Raw genomic sequence first — 19,030 nt, 5'->3', positions numbered from 1 at the left:
TGTGTGTGTGTGTGTGTGTGTGTGTGTGTGTGTGTGTGTGTGTGTGTGTGTGTGTGTATGTGGTCTAACAAACCTGGTCTTGTTAGGAGAGACGGCATCCATCCCACTTTAGAGGGAGCAGCTCTCATTTCTAGAAATCTGGCCAATTTTTTGGGATCCTCCAAACTGTGACTGTCTAGCGTTGGGACCAGGAGGCAGAGCTGTGGTCTTATACACCTCTCTGCAGCTTCTCTCCCCCTGCCATCCCCTCGTTGCCCCATCCCCATAGAGACGGTGCCTGCTCCCAGACCACCAATAACTAGCAAAAATCTATTTAAGCATAAAAATTCAAAAAGAAAAAATAATATAGCACCTTCAATTGCACCACAGACTAAAACAGTTAAATGTGGTCTATTAAACATTAGGTCTCTTTCTTCTAAGTCCCTGTTGGTAAATGATATAATAATTGATCAACGTATTGATTTATTCTGCCTAACAGAAACTTGGTTACAGCAGGATGAATATGTTAGTTTAAATGAGTCAACACCCCCGAGTCACACTAACTGTCAGAATGCTCGTAGCACGGGCCGGGGCGGAGGATTAGCAGCAATCTTCCATTCCAGCTTATTAATTAATCAAAAACCTAGACAGAGCTTTAATTCATTTGAAAGCTTGTATCTTAGTCTTGTCCATCCAAATTGGAAGTCCCAAAAACCAGTTTTATTTGTTATTATCTATCGTCCACCTGGTCGTTACTGTGAGTTTCTCTGTGAATTTTCAGACCTTTTGTCTGACTTAGTGCTTAGCTCAGATAAGATAATTATAGTGGGCGACTTTAACATCCACACAGATGCTGAGAATGACAGCCTCAACACTGCATTTAATCTATTATTAGACTCTATCGGCTTTGCTCAAAAAGTAAATGAGTCCACCCACCACTTTAATCATATTTTAGATCTTGTTCTGACTTATGGTATGGAAATAGAAGACTTAACAGTATTCCCTGAAAACTCCCTTTTGTCTGATCATTTTTTAATAACATTTACATTTACCCTGATGGACTACCCTGCAGTGGGGAATAAGTTTCATTACACTAGAAGTCTTTCAGAAAGCGCTGTAACTAGGTTTAAGGATATGATTCCTTCTTTATGTTCTCTAATGTCATATACCAACACAGAGCAGAGTAGCTACCTAAACTCTGTAAGGGAGTTAGAGTATCTTGTCAATAGTTTTACATCCTCATTGAAGACAACTTTGGATGCTGTAGCTCCTCTGAAAAAGAGAGCTTTAAATCAGAAGTGTCTGACTCCGTGGTATAACTCACAAACTCGTAGCTTAAAGCAGATAACCCGTAAGTTGGAGAGGAAATGGCGTCTCACTAATTTAGAAGATCTTCACTTAGCCTGGAAAAAGAGTTTGTTGCTCTATAAGAAAGCCCTTCGTGAAGCTAGGACATCTTTCTACTCATCACTAATTGAAGAAAATAAGAACAACCCCAGGTTTCTTTTCAGCACTGTAGCCAGGCTGACAAAGAGTCAGAGCTCTATTGAGCTGAGTATTCCATTAACTTTAACTAGTAATGACTTCATGACTTTCTTTGCTAACAAAATTTTGACTATTAGAGAAAAAATTACTCATAACCATCCCAAAGATGTATCGTTATCTTTGGCTGCTTTCAGTGATGCCGGTATTTGGTTAGACTCTTTCTCTCTGATTGTTCTGTCTGAGTTATTTTCATTAGTTACTTCATCCAAACCATCAACATGCTTATTAGACCCCATTCCTGCCAGGCTGCTCAAGGAAGTCCTACCATTATTTAATGCTTCAATCTTAAATATGATCAATCTATCTTTGTTAGTTGGTTATGTACCACAGGCCTTTAAGGTGGCAGTAATTAAACCATTACTTAAAAAGCCATCACTTGACCCAGCTATCTTAGCTAATTATAGGCCAATCTCCAACCTTCCTTTTCTCTCAAAGATTCTTGAGAGGGTAGTTGTAAAACAGCTAACTGATCACCTGCAGAGGAATGGTCTATTTGAAGAGTTTCAGTCAGGTTTTAGAATTCATCATAGTACAGAAACAGCATTAGTGAAGGTTACAAATGATCTTCTTATGGCTTCGGACAGTGGACTTATCTCTGTGCTTGTTCTGTTGGACCTCAGTGCTGCTTTTGATACTGTTGACCATAAAATTTTATTACAGAGATTAGAGCATGTCATAGGTATTAAAGGCATTGCGCTGCGGTGGTTTGAATCATATTTGTCTAATAGATTACAGTTTGTTCATGTAAATGGGGAATCTTCTTCACAGACTAAAGTTAATTATGGAGTTCCACAAGGTTCTGTGCTAGGACCAATTTTATTCACTTTATACATGCTTCCCTTGGGCAGTATTATTAGACGGTATTGCTTAAATTTTCATTGTTACGCAGATGATACCCAGCTTTATCTATCCATGAAGCCAGAGGATACGCACCAATTAGCTAAACTGCAGGATTGTCTTACAGACATAAAGACATGGATGACCTCTAATTTCCTGCTTTTAAACTCAGATAAAACTGAAGTTATTGTACTTGGCCCCACAAATCTTAGAAGCATGGTGTCTAACCAGATCGTTACTCTGGATGGCATTTCCCTGATCTCTGGTAATACTGTGAGAAATCTTGGAGTTATTTTTGATCAGGATATGTCATTCAAAGCGCATATTAAACAAATATGTAGGACTGCCTTTTTGCATTTACGCAATATCTCTAAAATCAGAAAGGTCTTGTCTCAGAGTGATGCTGAAAAACTAATTCATGCATTTGTTTCCTCTAGGCTGGACTATTGTAATTCATTATTATCAGGTTGTCCTAAAAGTTCCCTAAAAAGCCTTCAGTTGGTTCAGAATGCTGCAGCTAGAGTACTGACGGGGACTAGCAGGAGAGAGCATATCTCACCCGTGTTGGCCTCCCTTCATTGGCTTCCTGTTAATGCTAGAATAGAATTTAAAATTCTTCTTCTTACTTATAAGGTTTTGAATAATCAGGTCCCATCTTATCTTAGGGACCTCATAGTACCATATTACCCCATTAGAGCGCTTCGCTCTCAGACTGCGGGCTTACTTGTAGTTCCTAGGGTTTGTAAGAGTAGAATGGGAGGCAGAGCCTTCAGCTTTCAGGCTCCTCTCCTGTGGAACCAGCTCCCAATTCAGATCAGGGAGACAGATACCCTCTCTACTTTTAAGATTAGGCTTAAAACTTTCCTTTTCGCTAAGGCTTATAGTTAGGGCTGGATCGGGTGACCCTGGACCATCCCTTGGTTATGTTGCTTTAGACGTAGACTGTGTTTCATAATTATTGTATGGCCTTGCCTTGCAATGTGGAGCGCCTTGGGGCAACTGTTTGTTGTGATTTGGCGCTATACAAGAAAAAAGTTGATTGATTGATTGATGTGTGTATGTGTATGTGTGTGTGTATGTATGTGTGTGTGTATGTATGTATATGTATGTGTGTATGTATGTATGTATATGTATGTGTGTGTGTATGTATGTATATGTATGTGTGTATGTATGTGTGTATGTATGTGTGTATGTATATGTATGTGTGTATGTGTGTATGTATATGTATGTATGTATGTATGTATGTATGTATGAGGTATTTTTGGAATCGAGGAAAACTATTGGGGCATACCTTTCAACGTGATTGGATCATTTTTATTTTGGGTCCCTGTTGTAATTCATCATTGCCCACTATCTGGCTATAGCTGCCACTCTGGGAGATTATCATATATTTTTCTGTAGGCCATGGCACACTGAGACTGTATTGTTGTTTTACTGCCTTAGGTGGTACCACAAACCTGGCTGGCCCATGGATGAATTGTATTGTTTTATAACCAATATGACCACTGGATTTTATAAGAAGCTGGAGGTTTCATTCCATATTCTGTCTTTGTTGGGATGTATTTTTACCACTCTGTTGTGATCATTGTTAAGTCTTTGAGATGTTTTTAATTGCAGTGTCTGTTAAAGCTTGTTGAAGTTATTTCCTGTGTGTTTGTCAGTGTTCCTCAGCATCCTGGTAGGAGTGACCCTGTGGTGGTGGAGGTGCTTCAGGTACACCAGCACTCTAACAGTGCAGAGCTTATCCTTCAAAGAGTCCCAACATGTGCTGCTCCAAAAGACACCCGAAGGTCCAGACACATGCCCTGTTAAGGCAAGACATGTTTATATACACACACACACACACACACACACTAGATCATTCCTGAAGACAGGCATTTTAAAAAACAAAAGTCTTAAAACGAAGTACAGTGGCTTCTGAATAGTTTATTTTTTCTTTTGTTTCATTCTTCTATAGCTCTCTCTGCCATGGCACTAGAGCAGGGGTCACCAACCCTGTTCATGGAGATCACCTGCCTTGCATGTTTTCTCACTCTCCCTGTTCCACTCCCAGGCGATTAACTCTATCAGGTGTGCTCAGCCAATCAAGAGCTGGAATACACATAAAAAAAAAAAAAACATCAGGTGTGTCTTGAGTAGGTAGATATGGAAAACGTGCAGGGCAGGTGCCATCCAGGAACAGCGTTGGTGACCCCTGTTTACTTTTTTGGTACTCTGGCAAAATAATTTCCTTTGGGATAAATAAAATTGATCTTATAAAATTCCGGTCCAATCTGAAATGGCAGTAAGGAGCTAAAGAGTCGCATCCAAAAACTTTTTGTTGGCATGAATCTTACCAACTGATGAAGCCCTCATCGCAGTGGGAGGAGGAAAGGGGCGGAGCATTTCGCCGGCGTTTTGACCACCGTACTATCCGCAAATACGCGGATAAAACGCCGCTAAATCTGCCGAATAAAGCGGTGCTTTGACGCCGTAGCATCCGGCACACGTCAGGCAACAGGGGTTAATACCCAGTTCTATCCTTTACAATCGCAGGTTAAGACACGCGTGAGAATGGCGGTGTTCTGCTGCCGCCGATAATGCCCTGTGTACCGCTGGTTAATACCCAGGTTTTTATCCAGGCAAATCCTGCGTTACTCAAGGATCATTTGCATATATGCACCGCCCCCAGAGTATAATAGGCTGAAGCAGCAGGAATACATGCCTCTGTCACTGCAGGGGGAGGGAGATCATCCTCAGCCTTTTCTTCTCCTTCCTTTCCCCCTCCTCAGCGTGTTGCTCCGTCTCCACCACAGGCCTCCCCTCTGCTTCTGAACTAGATCTCTTGGTTTCCTTCTTCTTGTCCTTGCCGCTGCCAACTTTCTTTTAGGAGGCATACTGGAGCTTCTCTGCAAAAATATCTGGAGCTGGCCGCGAGTGAGAGGCCTGCATGCAGCGCGCAAGCGTTTTTATACTGACCGCCGCCCATCGGCCGTTTGGAACGCGGTGGTGTTTATAACGGCGTACTGTCCGCAAGCGCCGCCGTTTTGTCTGCCTCTGTCGCCGTTTTACACACCGTTGGTTAGGGATACAACGCCGGCCGCCAATTACGGCGGTGTAAGGGAAGGGGCAGGATGAAACGGCGATTAAAAAGTATCAAACGCCGTTGTTCGCGTTGTCTCCGTCGTTACGCGAATTCTCTGGGAGCGCTCCCGGAATTATTCGACATGTTGAATAATTTTTTCGAGGATTCCCGGTAAAGCCGGAACTAAGCCACGCCCCCTAGCAACGGCGTTAACAACGGCGTTTGATCCTTAAGACGGCCAAAAACTCTTCCGGGACGCTTCTGGGAGCTCTTACCGTCTGTGTGTAAACGGGGCTTTATACTCACAGACCTTCCTCTCGGGTATCCGTGTCATGAATGAAGGGCTGATGTTAATTGGTGGTGTAATTCTTACGTTTGTTAGCCTTCTTGCTACGATGTGTGCTAAATCTACCTCATAATAATTTTTATTGAAAATACACATCTTTTTCCCCCATCTAAATGATGTATCAATGACCTCAGCGTGTACTCTTCAACCCCTCTTAAAGTCCGGTGCAGAAAACACACTGTGCTTTACTAGACGGCACTATGGCAGACACAAAACTTATGAAAAATCTCCTGCCCCCCGACGTAATTTTTGAACTCATGGAGACTAACACTGAACAGTTTTCTTTTTTTTAATACACTAAAAAATATATCAATGCAGCACTTTGGTTTTTGCTCCCATTTTTCATGAGCTGAACTCAAACATCTAAAACATTTTCTATGTACATACAAGACCTATTTCTCTCAAATATTGTTCAAATCTGTCTAAATCTGAGACAGTGAGCACTTCTCCTTTGCTGAGGTAATCCATCCCACCTCACAAGTGTGGCATATTAAGATGCTGATTAGACAGCATGATTATTGCATGGGTGTGCCTTAGGCTGGCCACAATAAAAGGCCACTGAAGTCTGCAGTTTTGCTTTATTGGGGAGTCTGGGGGGGGGGTGTCAGAAAACCAGTCAGTATCTGGTGTGACCACCATGTGCCTCATGCAGTGCAACACATCTCCTTTACATAGAGTTGATCAGGTTGTTGATTGTGGCCTGTAGTTTGTGCAGAAATTTTTTCGTTCTGCAAACCGATTGTTGCAGCAGCTGCCTGGGTGGCTGGTGTGAGACGATCTTGGAGATGAACATCCTGGATGTGGAGATCCTGGGCTGGTGTGGTTATGAGGCCAGTTGGATGTACTGCGCAATTCTCTGAAAAGCCTTTGGAGATGGCTTATGGTAGAGAAAAGAACATTCAATTAACAGGCAGGGTGGACATTCCTGCAGTCAGTATGCCAATTGCATGCCCCCTCAAACTTGTGACATCTGTGGCATTGTGCTGTGATAAAACTGAACATTTTAGAGTGGCCTTTTATTGTGGCCAGCCGAAGGCACATCTGTGCAATAATCATGCTGTCTAATCAGCATTTTGATATGCCACACCTGTGAGGTGGGATGATTAACACAGATTTAGACAGATTTGTGAACAGTATTTGAGAGAAATGGGTCTTTTGTGTATATAGAAAATAGCTTACATCTTTGAGTTCAGCTCATGAAAAATGGGAGCAAAAACAAAAGTGTTGCATTTTTTATTTTTTTTCATTGTAGAAATAAAGGAAAACTACATGCGCATGAACGCCGGCTGCACCTCCGGTCACAGGAAGAATGATAAATTTTAACAGAAATCAGACTGCACATCTGGAGCGCTACACTTGAAGAAATATCAACTAAAAGACAAATCCGAGTGCACACCTGCTCATTTTACAGTCTGCAGGGCTGTACGCTTAGCTTTTTCACTAGGAGCACAGGTGCTCCTGAATGAAAAAATTTAGGAGCACTGTGAAATTTCTTGACACAGTTTTATTATTAACGCAAAGACACATACTGTACAGAGAGTACCTTTTCCACACACACATGCACATTTTATATGATTCTATTGTTGTATTTATTTCATTGTTTTTACTTCCTTTTCTATCGTTATTTACATCATTGCTTTTGTCCATTTCATTACTTTTTGCTGTGTATTTCTTGTATTATTTTAAACCCTCACACAGACACATAACATCCTGGTCCCACTTTTTATACTTAGGTCGCCTGCTACGCTTAGCTACATTCAACCAACGGTCCACAGCAGGATGTGGATCAAAGTCCTCTAATGCTGGCCCCTCCAGGGTGATCCTCATGAGGTCTTCAGTGGAGGCTGCTTCTTTTGGTGCTTTTCAGCGTTATTTTTTACAATTATTATAGACGTTTTAAAGCTGTAAAACCCCTCACTACGCACTTTATACACTTTTCTCAATCAGGCACAGGGCTGGACTGGGGAAATTTTTCAGGCCGGGCATTTTTAACCAAGACCAGGCCACCACCAGGTATCGAAGGGGAAAAAATTAAGCCTGCTGTGACAGTGTTTTTTTGTTTTTGTTTTTTTTTGGTCCCTTAACCGATCAATGTGCACCAGGAGACACATACATTTTAACACTATAAGAAGCATTATGAAAAGTTCTCCCGAAATACAGTTATCATAGGCTTATCAAAAGTACGATCTATTGACAGTAGGTCACATTACTTTTTAGACATAATAAGCCATCATTTCATTCAGCCTTGTTACTTAAATTTAGAAATAGAAATTATATAAAACATTTGTTATAGAAATACTGTAGGCTATACTATAAATAATATATCATTACTTGTGTGATACAATTCATCATATAAAGCAAGAAATGACTGGATGACTGGACCAATAACTGGATACAAAGGTTGAACTTTTGAAACTGCAATACACAGAAAGGCCACAAGATGGAGATGTCTATCTCACTACAAGCTACAAGTAACATCAAGGATTTCTTTTATTACCAATTTGTGTTGCTAATCAACATAGAGAATGACTCTCAATTTAAAGTAAAATGTTAGGTATGTGAAATTATGCCAGGACTTGGGAAAATACATTTTAGACAGGGACGCCGTTATACCATGCCACCGCACCGCAGACTGTGCAAAACAGCATACTTCGTATGACCGACGCACGACCGGCAAACAAACAGAATAAAGAAACAACCTGGCGGCGACAGCATGGTAGCTAGCCGTGCACACCATTTGCACAGGTTACATTGCTAGGCTAGGTTACGTGACTGGCAGAGTTAGCACGAACGAAAATAATATCCAACCTTAATTCATATCTGAGTGACCCAGTTAGACAGCACTTTACTTCGGACCAGAAGATCAGAATGTCTCTCTCACACACAGATGTCTGATTTATGAACAAGTTAGGTTGCTGTTCATCAATTAATAGCTGAAGTTAACCTTCACTTACCGTCATGGCCGTAGTGGTCCCCGCCTCACTTTATAGTCACCCTTTCGTGACTTCAATGAAAATATATACTTGTTTTATAAAAAGTAAAATAAAGACCTCTTTCTTGACCTCATATTTAACTGTTGACAGCACTGTAATAGTAAAACTTGTAATTTCTAACCTACATTGTTAATAAATGTAACTATTAAATTCTTTCTAACATTTTTCTAGCATTTAAATTTTCTCTAAACATTTTACTTGTCGAAATTATTATTATTTTAAGTAGTATTAGTAGTTGTAGTAAAAAAAAAAAAAAAAGGCTTCAAAACTGGACCTTTAATCTAGGGGTGTTGTAAGGGGGGCACATCCTTGCCCCACGCCCCCATTCCAGCTGGATTCGCCCCTGCTTTGGCGTTTGAGCACAAAGAATGGATAACATTTATTTATGCAGAAAACATGACCAGGTTTACAGGTCAGAAAGTTTTATTGCGTTTTCACATCATGTGGTCCTCAGAGAGTTTAGGTGCATTTGAGTGGAAAATAGTGTTAGTTGTTGACGCGTCGCGGAGGATCAGCTTTTTTAACGTGCAGATATGGAGCGACTCAGCTCTAAATAAAGGAGGAAAAAACCATAAAAATGTCTAAAGCTCAGTGCAGGTGTGCTGATCATTGCGCTTTAAGAGGTGACGACGAGTCGTAGCTGCTACAAAAAAAAAAAAAAGCGGATGAAAAGCTCAAGGCTCACTTTACTTAGTTTAAAAAAAAAAACAAAAATCCGCAGGCCAGTAGGCCATCAGGCCAGCGGGCAAATGCCCGGTGTGCAATACTGTCATTCCAGCGGTGATCAGGCATGAACATTTTCTCACTTTTCTCTCGTGTGTAAACACTCTCAAAGTTCAAACCTGAGTAGAAAAATAAGACCAACCTGTTTTCAGGCCCAAACATTTGTTTGAGAAATAAAAATAGAACGTTTTCCTATAAATAATTATGATGGCTTTTAGAACTAATGAATTTAATTTTAACGATCAAAGTACGAGGTTGGACACATGAAATTATTAATAGTGACTGACCAGTATTTCACAGTTCCTCTGATCGCGCCTCTTCATCCTGGCGCTGCTGCGCTGTCACATCTTTTTCCACTGACTCACACCTCGCTGCAGGTGTCTTTTTCCGAGTGTAGAACACAGTTATGGGTAGTTGTTGCCGCTCTTTTTTCTTCTTGGCGAGAAGATTCACAGACACAGATAAACAGACACGCAGAACACAATGCGCATGCTCTCCCTTCGTGGTGTCGCGACCAACTGCTTGATGAGGCCGTGGACCACAATGCACTGCAAAAAAAAAAGCATGCAAAATTGGACTAAAAACATCCGCGAAACAGCAAGGCCGCGAAAGGTGAACCGCATTATAGCGAGGGACCACTGTATTTATTTTAGGAGCAAAATGCGAATGAAAGGGTTGAAATACATTCTCGCACACGTGCGCCCGTTTTATTTATTTTTTCCTCGCACAGTCAAATTTTAGGCGCAATATGCGAGCAAAATGCTCGACTGTACAGCCCTGGGCCTGGCTGCAAGTGAGCGCTTTCATCTCAGGGTCCCCCCCACCCCACCCCACACACACACACACATGCACACACACACACAATGCTGACATTCCTGTGTTGTCATGATGCTGCATGAAGCAAGTCGAAGCAGGCCCGCTGTGAATGGGGGTTTTGGCAATCAGGAACAGGAAACAAAAGGTTTGAGTTGTTAAGACATTTGCTGTTGAAGGAAAATCTGACCCACTTTTTGTGAGGGTTTTCCCCCTTGTTACCGTGGAGGGTCAAAGTTCACACTGTCACACCAGTTTGAACATTTACCATTAAGTGGTGTCGGCTGTCACAGTATTCCAGTAGCTATCATGTGAAGGTGTGACACGTGCACACTGCAGTCTGGAGCCAGGTCAGTTTCATAGTATCTGTTACATTGGTGAAACAATGAGCAGATACAGGAAGGTGCACTCTGAGTGCAACACCTACACTTGTCAAATAATATAACACTGCTCAAATAATAATTGGGGGAACACAGTGTCAGAGAAATAATAGTCACAGAAAATAAAAAAGGTGTTAAATGCTTAATGTTGATGGTATGATGTTAAACTGCTGCAGATTGTTTTTCATTTGGCTGTCGCATGAATGAGCCCAGCTCCTCACAGCGTATAACATTGTTGCCAGATGCAGCGAGTCTTGAACCCAAAAGCTCTTTTTAAAAAACACAATGCAAGATAATGGATCTACCCCCCCCAACTTATTTTAACTGTCATAGCTGCTTAAGCCCCTTTCACACTGGCGTATTCGTAGAACTGCGTATTGCGGTGTTGTTTCATTTAAGTACGCCCGAAATACGCGCGTACTCAGCCTTTTTCCGTGTTCGTAGATCTGCTTGCAGCTGCATGTGTTCACTTTTTAATGTGTGCATACAGTCGCGTGTAGCCCTTGCCACTATTTAAAACCAGTTCACTCCTGTCGGCTGTGCAGAACACATCGGAAACACTTGGAAAACAGTGAACTGTATCATGAGGGTTTTACGGTTTCATTACTGCCACGTATGTAGCCAAAGCTGCTATTTTCTGCCTCTGTGGACTCTGTTCTCTACTGCATGGTGTGGTGCATGTCAGAAATGGAGTCATTTAACATTATTATTATTATTATTATTTAATTATTATTTTTATATTATTTTTTGTCTTGGTGGGTCGTTTTCATTGTGTACAGATGCTGCTGAGTCTGGCTGTGGTAAAGGCTGCTGTGAATGAAGCGCTGTGACTCTAAACTTTTAAACCTCTGGTTGCTCCGATCAGGTCCGCTGATTTGATCAGACCTGATCGATCAGGGTATCTGATGAGCGCACCGACATGCAGTGAGTGTGCTTCTATTTTAGAGTCACAGCGCATATTCAGGTTGAGAGAGAGAGAGAGCCCTGCTATTTCTGAGTTGAGGTTTGATTCCCTGTTCTGAGCACACACATTTCCATCAGTTGTTCTGATCACACAGAGGCGCTGCAGCTGCGTGATCCTCTTCTCCAGCTGATTCATCTGGATGTGAAAGTTTAATATTTAACAATGTCATGTTGTGTCCTCTCTGCTACCAGGAAACGCTTCTGAAGCCAGACTTGGACCGTGAATAAGGAAGTGTGATACGGATAATCGGCTAACTGTCTTATCCCTGGTGCTGCCTCAACTCCTGCTGTCACCTTTTGACTGTCAGGACAGAATGCTGACACGCCAAACTGATCACAGCTCCTCTTTGTGTGAAAGGCATTTATGCGGTACTACTCGAATTATACATAAATGCTTAATTTTTGTGTCTGTCTGTCTGTCTCCAGACTACTGATTGGTTGGTGATATTATTTTCCATTTTGCCTCTGAGCTTTAGTGTACAGGTAACAGCTCAAGGCCCTGTTACACCTTGACAATTTAGCTAGCGTATGCTGACCGTATTAAAACACGCTGGCATACATTGGTGTACAACTAATATGTTATGGTTATGTTTTGTGTAAGTTAAGAGCACGTTGAAGCATGCTGATATGCGTTGTAATTCGCCGAGCAATTCTAAACATTTTGGGCATGCTTAAAATTTTCAACGCATTCCAGCGTATGATTCATACATCTCACACATGCAAGATGTATGAAATAAGTTATGCGATTGTTGACATAAACTTCTTGTAATTTACTCAAGTCGAAATACATCTATTAATGCTGTCCACTGATTGGCTGAATGCTGCAGTCCTCATGCGGACAGACTGTTTCAAATATTAAACCATCACACACAGTAAATATAAAGTCTTACCTGTTCGTTTCAGTGGAATTCATCATCACAGTCTGGTGAAAATGTATCCACATAAAGTTGTCAAGGTGCGACAGTGGCATTAATTTATAGACGTATGCCAGCGTTTTTAATACGGTTGGCATACACAGGCTAAATCATCAAAGTGTGACAGGGCCTTTACACTGACTGATGTGGGTCTGCGTGCGTGCGTGCCTTGGGGGGGGTCATTTACCACGGCGTCTCCACAGCCACTCAGAATAACTGCAATGAATGAAAGGCAATTCACAGAGAAACAAAGCAGCCAAGTCATGTGTTATAGGAAAAGCGGTAATGGGGTTAATCAGTGTAATTAAATGCACAAGGTGGCGCTCTACTCGCTGCCATGTATGCTTCTTATGCTCTGAATGATGTAGATTAACTACTGTATCCTATGACAAGTGTCCTTTGAAAGCTACAGAGCACTTAGCTTCATTCTGACAGACATAATGCTGGCTGTCACAATGAAGCCTGAATTTGATTTATTAAAAAAAAAAAAACCTTGAAATTCAACGTGGTAGTTTTGGAGAAAAAAAAAATCAGGTAAATGGTTATAGTTAAGTTAAGTGTATTTGATGTTCACAACAGATCTGGTACAAAGGCTTCGGTAATAAATGGGAAAAATAGATGCTGTTTTTTGTTGACTTTCTGTTGCTGTGTTCCCAGTGTAGTATGTATAGGTTGTTTTTTTGTTTTTCTTTTCAATAGTTGTAGTTTTGTTGTTAGCGCTGATGCTAGTACAGGAAGAGTTCTTTGATGAAACAAAGCTGTGTTTATTGTTGTACAGGTTTGAATGTTCTGCTACATTTGAATTGTCTTTTGTCTCCATTTGGGTGTTGGCTCGAGGAAAGTACAGCAGTAATTAGTGGAACTTGTGAAAGTGCTCAATTTTATGGTTGGATATTTATTTGTAAAGGAAGTTTTATTTATTGCGGGTTAGATTAGGTTAAATTAAAGCATTGCAATGTTTCCAGAGTTAAAAAAAAAACAAAACTTCATGATGGAACTGATTTAATTGTAAATTATGTTGTTATGAAAATAAAAGTATTGTTTCCTAGATGTCTTGATGTTTCATCTTTATGTCTAACAGAAGACAAATACCACAAACGTAGTTGGATTATTGATTATCCACCAGTGTTGCCACAGTTACTTTGAAAAAGTACCGGTAATCCAGTTACTGATTACTCAATTGTAAAAGTAACTTAGATTACTAGTTACTTTTTTAGTTACTTTCCCCAGCTGCCGACAACAACCCTCTGCCACCTCAACATGACAATACTTGTTTTGCCAAAACTTACTTTACAGTCACCCTTTCTTGACTTCAATGAAAATGAATACTTGTTTTATAAAAAGTAAAATAAAGACCTCTTTCTTGACCTCATATTTAACTGTTGACAGCACTGTAACAGTAAAACTTGCAATTTCTAACCGACATTGTTTATAAATGTAACATTCTTTCTAACATTTACATTCTGTCTAAACATTTTACTTGTCGAAATTATTATTAAGTAGTATTAGTAGTTGTAGTAAAAAAGGCTTCAAAACTGGACCTTTAATCTAGGGGTGTTGTGGAGGGGAGGCACATCCTTGCCCCACGCCCCCATTCCATCTGGATTCGCCCCTGCTTTGGCCTTTGAGCACAAAGAATGGATAACATTTATTTATGCAGAAAACAGGACCAGACTTACAGGTAAGAAAGTTTTATTGCATTTTCACATCATGTGGTCCTCAGAGAGTTTAGGTGCATTTGAGTGGAAAATAGTGTTAGTTGTTGACCCCTCGCAGAGGATCAGCTGTTTTTAACGAGCAGATGAGCGGCTCAGCTCAGAATTCTAAATAAAGGAGACAAAAAGCATAAAAATGTCTTTGTAAAGCTCAGTGCAGGTGTGCTGTTGTCACCGCGCTTTAAGAGGTGAGGACGAGTCGTAGGTGCTGCAGAAAACCGCGGATGAAAAGCTCACAGCTCGCTTAAAGGTGGCAGTTCAGTCGAACCCCGACTCCCTGCCCACAGACCAAGTTTAATCCTGTTGTCGACCCACAATGCAAAAATAATAGTAACTCACAGTGACTTGGAGAAGTAACTTTAATCTGATTACTGATTTGGAAAGATTAACGCGTTAGATTACTCGTTACTAAAAAAAAGTGGTTACTTTAGAGTAACGCTTTACAGGCATCACTGTCATCCACTAAGTATATTTGCAGTAACTGGATGTTACGTAGGAACTGTACGTGACAAAATTAAGTTTGCCCCCGCTCAAGGGCTGTCATTGTGGAACTGTCTTGTGTGAGGTTTACAGTCTACTTGTGGAACTCTGTGACTCAGCCAAGTTTTCCTTTAAACCTGGTGTGCCTTCTGTCCGTGACAGGTATAATCTGCTCATCAGCCATGACAGTGGACAAGTAGGTCAGATGGTGAAACTCACGCTCCGTTAAGCTGATTGTCATCTTCCCCTGATGTTTTCTATTGATACAGTGCCCAACATTGAATTTGTGCTGCAGTAAAGATTTGTGTAATGATAGTTATAACCAAAGATGTGCCTTGGTTGTGTGTCTTTGAGCAACAACAAAGAACAACCTCAAATCTTTACCTTGTCTGAGGCTAGGCTCAAATGTACCAATTATCTTCTTGACAACAAAGTTTTTGAAAACCTGTGAATGCAATATGTTAACAGACTTGGCAGGCTCATCCCACATTTCCTTATCCTTTGGAAGTACTGTAACTTCCTGGGGATCCTGAGGTGTTCCCAAGCCAGCTGGGAAATGTAATCCCTCTGGAACACCTTCTTAGGGAGAAGACTGTTAGGGGCCTGAACCACAGCGGGCTCCTTTCAATGTGAAGAAGCAGAGGCTTTACTCAAGAGTACCTACCTCCTGTATACAACCCCTGGCAATAATTATGGAATCACCGGCCTCAGAGGATGTTCATTCAGTTGTTTAATTTTGTAGAAAAAAAGCAGCTCACAGACATGACACAAAACTAAAGTCATTTCAAATGGCAACTTTCTGGCTTTAAGAAACACTATAAGAAATCAAGAAAAATAATTGTGGCAGTCAGTAACAGTTACTTTTTTAGACCAAGCAGAGGGAAAAAAAAATATGGACTCACTCAATTCTGAGGAATAAATTATGGACTCACCCTGTAAATTTTCGTCCCCAAAACTAACACCTGCATCAAATCAGATCTGCTCGTTACTCTGCATCTAAAAAGGAGTGATCACACCTTGGAGAGCTGTTGCACCAAGTGGACTGACATGAATCATGGCTCCAACACGAGAGATGTCAATTGAAACAAAGGAGAGGATTAGCAAACTCTTAAGAGGCTAAATTATCACGCAATGTTGCAAAAGATGTTGGTTGTTCACAGTCAGCTGTGTCTAAACTCTGGACCAAATACAAACAACATGGGAAGGTTGTTAAAGGCAAACTTCCTGGTAGACCAAGGAAGACATCAAAGCGTCAAGACAGAAAACTTAAAGCAATATGTCTCAAAAATCCAAAATGCACAACAAAACAAATGAACGAATGGGAGGAAACTGGAGTCAACGTCTATGACCAAACTGTAAGAAACCGCCTAAAGGAAATGGGATTTACATACAGAAAAGCTAAACGAAAGCCATCATTAACACCTAAACAGAAAAAAACAAGGTTACAATGGGCTAAGGAAAAGCAATCGTGGACTGTGGATGACTGGATGAAAGTCATATTCAGTGATGAATCTCGAATCTGCATTGGGCAAGGTGATGATGCTGGAACCTTTGTTTGGTGCCGTTCCAATGAGATTTATAAAGATGAGTGCCTGAAGAGAACATGTAAATTTCCACAGTCATTGATGATATGGGGCTGCATGTCAGGTAAAGGCACTGGGGAGATGGCTGTCATTTCATCATCAATAAATGCACAAGTTTACGTTGATATTTTGGACACTTTTCTTATCCCATCAATTGAAAGGATGTTTGGGGATGATGAAATCATTTTTCAAGATGATAATGCATCTTGCCATAGAGCAAAAACGGTGAAAACATTCCTTGCAAAAAGACACATAGGGTCAATGTCATGGCCTGCAAATAGTCCGGATCTTAATCCAATTGAAAATCTTTGGTGGAAGTTGAAGAAAATGGTCCATGACAAGGCTCCAACCTGCAAAGCTGATCTGGCAACAGCAATCGGAGAAAGTTGGAGCCAGATTGATGAAGAGTACTGTTTGTCACTCATTAAGTCCATGCCTCAGAGACTGCAAGCTGTTATAAAAGCCAGAGGTGGTGCAACAAAATACTAGTGATGTGTTGGAGCGTTCTTTTGTTTTTCATGATTCCATAATTTTTTCCTCAGAATTGAGTGATTCCATATTTTTTTCCCTCTGCTTGGTCTAAAAAAGTAACTGTTACTGACTGCCACAATTTTTTTTCCTGATTTCTTAGTGTTTCTTAAAGCCAGAAAGTTGCCATTTGAAATGACTTTAGTTTTGTGTCATGTTTGTGATCTGCTTTTTTTTCTACAAAATTAAACATCTGAATGAACATCCTCTGAGGCCGGTGATTCCATAATTTTTGTCAGGGGTTGTAGTTGAGCTTCTCACTCTGTCAATCCATCAATCAGCATTTATTTATAAGGTGCTTTACACCACCAGATGGTGTCCAAAGTGCTTAACAGTGAAAACACAGATTCACAAAAATAAAATAATGTACAATAAAATTTAAAATGGCACATAAAAACAGAACATGTCACCTCCCCACTAGGTGTTAAAAGCCAGTTTAAATAAATAAGTCTTTAACTTAGAAGTGCTAGGTTAGGAATAATGCACAAGTCAAGAGGTACAGTAGCTTGTTCCACAGCCTGGGGCCAGCTACTGCAAAAAGCAAGATCACCCCAGAATTTATATTTTGACCTTGGAACATCTAAGTCAAGCTGGCCAGATGCCCATAATGTCCTACTGTACAGTAGGACATTATGGTTGGGGATACAAGTGGCAAAAACTTGATTCTTCTGTAAGGTATCTGGGCTTCCACTCAGGGAAGCCCAGATACGCCCATATCTGGGCTTCCCTGAGTGGAAGCCCAGATACCTTACAGAAGAACCAAGTTTTTGCCACTTGTATCCCCAACCTTATACTTTTAGTCATTACTCAAAGTTCATGACCATAGGTGGGGATAGGCGTGTAAATGGAGAGTCTTGTCTTTTGGCTCAGCTCCTTCACCACAGTGGTGCATTACAGCTTCAGTAAAACATCAGACGCTGCCCCGATCAGTCTGTCAGTCACACGCTCCAACTTGATCCCAGTCATGAACAAGACCATAAAATGCATTTGGGGCAATAACTCTCCCCTGAGCCAGAGGGGACAATCCACCCTTTTCCGACAGTGGACCAGACCATGGTCTCAGATTTGGAGGTGCTGATTCTCATTCCATTCGGTTCACAGTCAAAATCTGCTTGGCGCACATTGGATGTTGCTGCTTGATGAAGCCAACAGAACCGCATTATCTGCAAAAGCAGAGATGCAAAAGCAGAGATGCAACTCTGATGTCAAACTGCATACCCTCTGATCCTTGACTGTGCCTTGAAAACATGTCCATGAACATCATGAACAGGATCGGTGACAAGGGGTAGCCCTGGTGGAGTCCAACGCCCACTGGGAACAGGCCCAGTATATTGCCAAGAATGCAGCCTTACACCAAGACCATCTTGGATTTTGCTGTTTGTCATCAAGGAGTTTGGTACAGTAGTGTTCAGAATTATAGTAGTGCTATGCGACTAAAAAGATTAATCCAGGTTTTGAGTATATTTCTTATTGTTACATGGGAAACAAGGTACCTGTAGATTCTCACAAATCCAACAAGACCAAGCATTCATGATATGCACACTCTTAAGGCTATGAAATTGGGCTATTAGTAAAAAAAAAAAGTAGAAAAGGGGGTGCCGGTGTACCTCAGTCTGCAGTTCATCTCCACCTTAAAGACACTAACCACACATTTGAAGACAAGGATGTTAAAATCTTAGCCAGAGAAAAGAAATGGTTTGAGAGGGGAGTGAAGGAAGCATTGTAGGTGAAACAGTTGAAACCCAACCTTAACTGGGGAGGGGGTCTGAGACACGCTTTGTCCTCTGTTTACAATGGGGTACTCAGGTCTAAGCAGTTTCACTCTTTTGTTCATGGTAATGAGTCATTTACGTCGTCAGAAGAGGCGTCAGTCCCATCGTTAGGACGGACAGCGGCCCTGTCATTAGGAGGGTGCTAACTAGAGCACAATAGGTGCTAATTAGAGCAATTGTTAGTCACTAGCCAATAGCAGTCTGCCTCTCGGTAGGAGGGGTCTGGTTAGGTTTAAAAATCCAGCTTTTGGTTGGCTTCTGTTATTCTTCTCTACAAGAGTCAAGACAGAAGTCAGACTACCAGGGCAAGAAATTTAGCTGAGGAAGCTTCTGCGATTAGAAGCGAAACATCCTTGCGTCAGGCAACCCAGTCCAATCGAAGATTCAAGCTTCTC

General features: G+C 41.1%; 1 protein-coding gene across 2 annotated transcripts in view; it reads left to right on the top strand.

Moving 5' to 3' along the window:
• LOC117518807 (low-density lipoprotein receptor-like) overlaps positions 1–12,356 on the top strand; it is a 131,851-nt gene extending 119,495 nt beyond the window's left edge. The window contains exons 12-13 of one of the 2 annotated variants that reach the window (XM_034180045.1): positions 4,023–4,174; positions 11,836–12,356. In XM_034180045.1, coding sequence (XP_034035936.1) covers positions 4,023–4,174; positions 11,836–11,871 — 188 coding nt within the window. In that variant the 3' untranslated portion in view covers positions 11,872–12,356. The remainder of the gene's footprint in view (positions 1–4,022; positions 4,175–11,835) is intronic. The other variant, XM_034180046.1, reaches the window with a different exon arrangement.
• Positions 12,357–19,030: the final 6,674 nt, after the last annotated feature.

This window comes from Thalassophryne amazonica, chromosome 10 (assembly GCF_902500255.1).
Source record: "Thalassophryne amazonica chromosome 10, fThaAma1.1, whole genome shotgun sequence".
NCBI classification, from domain to species: domain Eukaryota; kingdom Metazoa; phylum Chordata; class Actinopteri; order Batrachoidiformes; family Batrachoididae; genus Thalassophryne; species Thalassophryne amazonica.
This window is presented reverse-complemented; position numbering and strand designations above follow the sequence as displayed.